The 8724-nt window shown below is 39.1% G+C and overlaps 1 protein-coding gene across 1 annotated transcript; it reads left to right on the forward strand.

Moving 5' to 3' along the window:
- Positions 1 to 5520: 5520 nt before the first annotated feature.
- Positions 5521 to 6699, forward strand: LOC137280815 (zinc finger protein 862-like). The gene has a single exon (XM_067812017.1). The coding sequence runs from the start codon at positions 5521 to 5523 to the stop codon at positions 6697 to 6699; it is 1179 nt and encodes a 392-aa protein (XP_067668118.1).
- The last annotated feature ends 2025 nt before the right edge of the window (positions 6700 to 8724 follow it).

The raw sequence follows: 8724 nt of genomic DNA on the forward strand, positions 1-8724 counted from the left end.
GTTTACATCGAGTTCGGGTACAGCAGTGAAGTGTCATCAGCAGGTCGTTTCAGCTGGTTCTCATGGTAGCGTCTGGAGTTGCTCATTTGTGACGTCATTCTTTACGTCACAATATGATTTGAATGACGTCACCACGGTTGATGACTCAACAAAACACTTGTTTGCGAGGTCAATACGCGGTGAATAGTCTCGCAGTTTCTGGGAATCTAATACCATTTGATCGTGTTTTTCAACCAATTAGATTACAGAACACAGTGACTTTTGGTTTACAATGTTCAGTTACCTGTTTGAAATCGTAGCTTAAAATGAGGGGTTTTTTTTACATTTTTTTAAAGGGATCAGGCTACAGGTCTGTTTGAATTTGGTAGATGTCAGCTTTAATGTGAGTCAGAGCGATATTAGTAGACTGTGGCAGAGATTTCAAGTCAATGCATACCTGGAATATGCACCTCAACCAGGGCATAGATTTTCGAAGCTCTCTTAGCGGTAAGACAGCCGTAAGTGCTACACGATAACAGTAACGTACGACTATCTTAGCGTTAACCCCCTGGATGCCGAGTTTTTTTCAGGCGCACATTTTCGTAACGTTTGAAAAGTGAGCGTTGTGCGAGATTTGCGATCGCGTGGCCCAGGTTCTGCGTACGGCTATGAAATTGCACAGACATGTAGAATATTTGATTTCCTATCCGTTGGTATAAATATAATTGCGGCTACCTCAGGGGTTTGAGAAATAGACACTGCTAAAAATTGTTCAAAACTTTTGTGTGTGTTAAAAAACAGTAAATTTCTCATTTTTTTATCGTGCACCAATAAAAGCACTCTGCTACGATTTTTTTAATTTGGCATCTTTACGGAAAGTGTGAGCGAAGAAAATACAGCTTGATATCTGAACGACATGAGTGTATATGAAATGGATGTATGTGTTAATGCATAACGTCATACTCACAAAATCACAAATGACCCGCAATAAATGTCAAAAATCGATTTTCTACTATGACGTCAAACGTCGACAGAGAGGTCATGCACGTATAAAGATAAGGGGGCATAACTCAGCTATGGTTTACATTAGGTCAATGTAACTCAGTTCACATGGAGAGAATTTGCTGTGGATATGGACAGTATATTTTCGTGATGTTTTGTTCACAGTGAACCAAACTATTCCAATACAAATTTCCCCAATGTGAGAGGATACCTTTTGGTAGTTTCACAATTTGTAAGAAAAGATGCAAGTGTACTACATCAAAAATCAGGCAATAGCGATTTGGATGTCCCTATCCGATACATATTTTAGTTCTTAGATTCCCATATTCTCCTGTTTGTGTATATGTATTTTTATTAATTTTGCATCATTATTAACAGAGTAACAGCCACATTTTCAAACGTAATGAAATAACTGAAAATAATGCGACATTTTAGTTGACGTCACAGCATGTTTTGTGCATTTTGTGACGTCGGAAAAAGACTACTCTGGTTGCTGATTAGTATATATCTAACCTAATTTCCATTCAATTTTATAAAAGATATCGGCTTCTGTGTCAGAATTCAACACTTTTTAGCCAAAATATAAAATGAATGGTTTTATCACTGAAATAGTGTCCTGAATATATCAACAATTACACGGTTTTACTACATATCTTATTGTGAGCAACACGCGCACCTGCCTAGCATCAATTTAGCTTAAATGAAAATTTCACAACACCTGAATATTCATTGAGTATTCATTTAGGAAAAAGACTTTTCTTCTCATGATTATGAAATCAATTCCCTTCATAAGTATGCAATGAAAGGTACAAAGAGATCGCTTTTTCAGTAAAGAAGTATTAGAAAATGGACGTAATGCTTGTCGAAATTAAGACTTGACCTGATGTATATATTTTTAACAATTTCCGTATAAATATTGTTTGAGTTAGACATTCTGCCATCAGATATATTTTAATCGCATTTGAATTGACTTTATTATCGAAAAACAATGATAATGAATCATGAAACGTTTTGACAAAGTCGCACCTGGTCAATTAATATTCATAATAGTTTTGTCTGTAAAAACGACACAAACCAATACAATGAACAAGACAATTCCTTTAAACAGTAGTATGTGTGCCCCTACATTTGATAAAATGTACAAATCATTTTCATTAATATTATCCGTTTTACTTCTAAGTTGGAATTAAATCGCTGTTTATTAACCTGTTCATATGTAACTGCAATATTTGTCCCAACGTATTGAATATTGCACATCACGTGAACTAAAGCACATGTTGCAGTAATGGCTACGTGTGATCTTCCAACACTTGTGTAGAGGCTTAAAATGTGGTATAATACACTTACTGAGTCAATTTCCCATGTAGATATTATTCAAACAATCAAAAGCTTTCAAAGAATAAAAACGGATACCTTATATCCACACATGATATGGTGTTGAACATGGATATATGTAGATACTGAAATCAGTTTCATGAAAAAATATCTGAACGATGCGCAAAATATACATCACAATACAAAAAGTGCAATCGGAATGGTATGGGCATTGTGTTTACTCTTGTTCAACCGACCTTCACCTCAAAGAAATTGCCTAATATGTGCAACAATGTTGACGTATGACATCACTACCGATGACCGATTTCTTTCAAAATGGCGGCTTCGCTGAGAACGGTACACGGGATTTTGCGACGACTTTTTGCTTGATTCAGGGATCTTTTGTATATAAATGTGAGATGTAAGTAATCAGAATTATTCTGACTATTTGTGTATTGTGATATGTTCTTATCGTTTACATTGTAAATGACGGAACAAGCCAGAAATGCCGATAAGTACCGTTGTCGTTCTGCGTGATTTTGCGTCAGTCATGGCGTCACGCTGCACTGAAAGTTTGACAGTTTCTTATGAATTACCAAATTATTTCATTGTATCTATTTTCAATTTGCTATTTTTTGCCACGATACTCTTCCCCTGAATATACTAAGCGTATTGAGCCATTGTAAGCAATGATTAGAGAGCTGGATGTTGGGAAATTTCCAAAAATGCTACGCAGTGTAAAATTGGAATTTTTCTTTGTTTACATTTCAGTCAAGCGCTGTCTTTCGAGCACAGCGTTCGTTTTCATACTAAATATATTTCGTTTCGTTTTGTCTAGACAGTTGGTATTGGTGACAAAGACCATTTGTAATTTGATTCTAAGATATATGGGGAATTCAATGATGCATTTGTCGCAGCTAACTATGAAGTATACATGATGTAATGGGCTTCTCAGTACCGGCCTTCTCGAAACGTGATTTTGTAAACACTATCCAATATGGCGGAAAGCGCACTTCGGCGTTCGTGTAAGTGTATTTTCGAAAACATCCCAACCGATTCTGGGTACATCGGTGACGTTTCAGAATTATCATTCCTGGTTACATGAAAACTTGATATCAGTGATCATTAATATGCTATTTTTGAAATTCATTACTCCCAGTAATTATCCGATTTTCACATTTCAAAACATACTGCAAATAACGCTGTTAATCTCGATTATGTACAGTTTGAAAAATGGCGACATTTACGATGAAGCCTATTTTGAAAGGCGATTTTCAGCACTTTAGCTTGGTCTGAGATGATAGTGGATGGTATCAATAAACTGGGAATTTTCCGCAGAATTCAAAACTGTGTAGTATTTATATATGCGTGGTATATTTAGAATTTTATTGGACTTCCAAGTGAGGTATGTAGAGGGGGGTTAAGAGAGCTTTGAAAATCTCGTCAGTGGTCTCACAGATGAAAACAGATTAGTTTGGGCAGAGATAAATCCTACTCGACGTACTCCACTTCACGTGTGGGTGTAGAGCGGATGGAGTGGTCAGCATGCTCGCCTGACTTTAACCTAATTGAGCATGCCTGGAAGAAACTTTGTTAATGTGCACACATGTCAACAAGTACCAGTGGATCTCCCAGGACTCCACAGAGCCCTAGTAGAGGAATGGAATGCGATTCCGCAAGCTTTCGTAATGGACTTGACATGGAGCATGAGACGCACAAGGTATTGAATGACCGAGTGTTTCATGTTTGTCATTTTAATTTGGGGGGTTGGTTTATATAACTGATACTTGCTAGTACTGTTGACCTGTTTGTGTGTATGTCGCCAGGGATCGAAATTCCCCCTGTTTGCGTGCCCTCGGCACGGATAAATTGAAAAGGGCACGGATAAAATTACAAGTCGGTGCCATTACGGCACGCCTGAAAAATAGATTTACCGTCTGTAAATTTTATTGTCTGACCATCAAACTGACAAAATAATTACTTTTCACTCTTATCATGGTGAGAAATACAACATCTGGTATATATTATTTCATTTGTCAGCGTGTTGTATGGGCGCCGCCATTTTGGTTTCATTTGCGCATGTCAGGATATTACGTTTCAAAGCTGCATTGAATTATGGGATAGGATGTTTACAACACGAGGTAACTAGCCGGCAAGCTGTTAGCAGACGACGGAATCATGTCAAAGAAGAGTGTTAAATCTAAAACAATTTTAAGCTTCTTTAAACCACAAACAAATGTTTCTGATAAATCAGATAGCGTCAACACAGGGGCTTCAGTTGAAGAAATATCTCGTAATGTATCTGACATTCCTGAAAACGATTCCAGTGTTGATGGTGTCAAGAAATGTGATACGACTGGCGATAATGCTAAACATACACGTGGCATTCCTCAGAATTGGCCTTTACCGAAATACAGGAATTGGCTCATTTGTGACAGGGAAAAGAACTTGATATTTTGTAAAGTGTGTTTGGAATTGGGCCGTTCTATTGGAAGGGATGGAAAACCAAATCATTTTGTGACAGGTTCACAGGGATTTAGAACTAGTAAATTAGAAACCCATGTGGCAAATGATGAACACATACTTGCACTGAATGCTCAGTATGCTTCACAGATTAAGCCTGGCCAGTCAGAAATTGAGAAGGGGATAGTTAATCTCAATGAAAAGGAAACATCTAAATTATGTAAACTTTTTACAACAGTTTTTCACCTAGCAAAGCGTGAAATGCCATTTACAGAGTTTGTTGAATTATTGAGACTCCAGACTGTCAATTTTGAGGTTGATCTTATGGCAAACTATGCAAATGACAAGCAAGCCAGAACATTTGTGAAGTTCATTGCACAAGATATTACAGACAATATGATGAAAGATCATGTGAAAGGGAACTGCTTTTCAATACTATGTGACGGCAGTACTGATAGTTCAGTTATTGAAGAAGAAATAATTTATTTGAGATACATTGATCAGGTTGAGTGTAAACCTGTCACCAACTATCTGTGTGTTTGGGGTGTTGAGAAAGCTGACGCAGCAGAGATATATACAGCAATTGATAGAGCTTTGACGGAAACTGGAGATTATCCAGACTGGAAGGAAAATGTTGTGTCTTTCACATCAGATGGAGCCCCTGTTATGATGGGTAGGAAGGGAGGGGTAGCTGCAAAATTAAAGCATGACGTACCACATGTGATACCAATCCCATGTGTAGCACACAGGTTAGAGTTAGCTATGAAAAATGCTGGGAAAAGTCTGTCCCTATTGAGTACCCTTGAAAAGTTTCTGGACGATGTGTATAAATTCTACCATTATTCGCCACTGAATTGGACTGGCTTACAGGAAACCGGAGATGCCCTTGGAATTAAAGTTGTGAGACCAGTGAACATATATGGCACAAGGTGGGCAGGGCACAGGCATAGAGCACTCCAGGCTCTAAACACAGACTATGTTGCTATTCACACCCACTGTACTCAGGTGAGCATCAACAGCAAGGGGGATTCAGCTTCCAAAGCTAAACACATCTTGGATTGTCTCCAGTCACTTGAACTTGTTCTCTTCATGCATATGATGCTCTTTTACTTTGCTGTGTGTGCTTTGTTGTCAGACACATTCCAGGACAATGACACTTCCATTGACCTGATCCCAGTTCGAATGCATGCAGCATGTGTTAAACTGACTGAGACCAACTTTGACAAGATGGCAGAAGAGTTCATGAGTGAACTTCAAGATGGACAGTACAGGACTGTTACCCTGGAAAAGAAAAAGAGAGGTTCTTCTACTGAGGCTACAGTCATTAAGAGGGTAAAGACAGAAATGAGAGCCCTCTCACAGAACACAGCAGAGGCACTGTATTCACGAATTGCTGAGTTTGAAGGAAACAGTGGTGTCATGGAGGCTTTCAGCATATTTACACCAGTGTCCTGGCCAGAAAATAGAAGTGAATTTGGTACTTTTGGAAGGGAAGAAATCAACAAAATTACTGAACACTTTTCAGAGTATTTAAGGGCAAAAAACATTACAAGGGAATCATGCATGAATGAAATGCCAGATGTTCTAATGGAAGCAGCTGATCTGTTCAAAAAAAACCCTGACTGTTCTTACATAGATCTGTGGTCCAAAGTTTTGAAGCAAGACAAGATGTACAACAGGTACAACAACATACTGGCTCTAGTAAAGATCTCTCTTGTCCTAGCTGTGTCCTCTGCAGAGTGTGAGAGAGGTTTCTCCATGATGAGCAGGGTGAAGACTGATTGGAGGTCAAGACTAAAACCATTAACACTTTCACAACTTATGACAGTGGCCCAGTGTAAAACCCCACTTGAAGATTTTGACCCAAGAGGAGCCATAGCAAGATGGATGACAGGAGGGAAGGGTCCAAGAAGATGGACCCCTGCATATGGCACTGACTAAAAGTAAAACAGTGTCAGCTACAACTAGCCAGTAACCAGTGACCACAAGTGTTGACAATGTTGTTTACCTGTAACCCAGTGAGAACACTTTAATATTCAAGTAAGTACACACACACACACACACACACAACTAAGAAATAAAGTAACACTATAGTGTGATTAAGTCATTTATTATGTTTGAATTTTAGAGGGCACACTCTACTGTCTCAGGGCACACCTAAATTTCAGTGTGGGTGCCTTAAGGCACTCCTGAAAAAAATTGCATTTCGATCCCTGACATAGTTTTTTTACCTTATTAGTGAACCAATGAAGGTCCAGATTAGAACTGTGCGTCTAGATTGTCGTAAGAGGTGATTGACGGGATTGGGTGGTCAGACGCGCTGACACGGTCAACACAGTCATGTCACTATATTCCAGCTGTCTAGATCGAGTATCATGCTGCTGATCGCTGGGTCGTCTGGTTCAGAATCTATTAGTTACAGGCCGACTCCATGCAGTAGCTGGAAAATATCCCAAGCAGCAAAGATGACCACCCGATTCCGTTAGTCGCCTCTTATGCCAAACGTGGGTTGAGGGTGGTCAGTTCGTGAGAGGCACTGCTATGAAAGAGGCTGGTATCAGTGTGTGCGTGCGTGTGTGTATGTGTTTGCCCTCTCTCTCTCTCTCTCCCTGTCTCTGCGTTTCTCTCTCCCTGTGTGTGTATCTCTCTCCATCTATCATCTTTCCCTCTCTGCATCTACCTATCTACATATCTATCTTTCTCTCTCCATCTGTTTCTCTCTCCATCTATCCATCTATTTTCCTCTCTATATATATCTATCCATCTCTCTCTCTCTCATTGTATGTGTGTCTGTGTGTTATCAAAGGCCATTCTACCATGACTTTAGTAAATACTGGATTGTGAATTGGTTAATCAAAGTCATTCAGAGGTATATCCCAGTGTTAGGGGTTTTCGACGGTATAAGACAAAAACGTATTTTTTATCCTTAATATCATTTTAAGTTTTGACTTTGCTAACCTTGAGTAATAAAGGTATATTCATCTATTTCACACAAAAAAATCATGTGTTTCCCACAAAAACACCGGTTTTTACATGGTATCGGCGAAACTGCAGTCGCTTGTCACATCCGGGTATTTTTCTATGTGTTTTCGACGTTGAGCCATACTTTTCCCTCCGCACTGCGAGAGAGTGTTTTGATCATGTGGCTTCCTGTTTCATACATAACCTGTCACTTGCAGACGACTGATCTTGTTGAATTTTGCTCGCTATGTTTTGTTATATAGGCAATTGATTTTGCATCTGAAATGGTATTAACGATCGAGGGTAAATAATATTGTTGTTTAATTACTCTTTACGTAACTTAATTTCTTGATTTCAATTGTCCATAAAACGTCTCACGACAGCAACTGATCATTCGCCCTACCAGGGATACTCTATAACAGGGATTGGTCACTCGCTTGCTTTCCTTACCATTTGTACCAATTAACGTGTGCCTCGTCATGCTCCACTGCACACGTCGACTTGGTTTGTTCTCAGCGCAAATCGGCTGCGCTTAACAGTATTTCAACCAGTTTACTGTCGGAAACTATCGGCATCTCCCGGAGTAATACTCGGTAAATTGGAGTAGGCTCCCCTGAATGTTGTCACAACAAGCTGGTTACACTTCCTGTCGCCGAATGATGCATGTGTGGATTAATGAGAGGACTTGAGAATGTGTTTACACATTGCCTTGTTCAAAGACTCTCTGTTTATGTGACAATTTTGATACAGCATTCGAAACGATCGCCAGCCCAGAGGCCCAGCGTCGGTTGTTAATGTATCAGGCCAACAGTTTCAGTTATCTGCAGGCCCATGTGGTCTTCTGTCAATTAGATCTCATTTCTTTTCAACTAGCATCGTGCCCATAATTTGTATTAATGTTCAGGAATTATCCTTGATCCCTCATGTTAGGATAACTTCCAGTTTCACTTCATAGTATTATATATTCAGTGCCGCATAGGAATGTCAGCAGTCTATAACTAATGT

Source organism: Haliotis asinina, chromosome 4, assembly GCF_037392515.1.
Source record: "Haliotis asinina isolate JCU_RB_2024 chromosome 4, JCU_Hal_asi_v2, whole genome shotgun sequence".
Classification (NCBI taxonomy): domain Eukaryota; kingdom Metazoa; phylum Mollusca; class Gastropoda; order Lepetellida; family Haliotidae; genus Haliotis; species Haliotis asinina.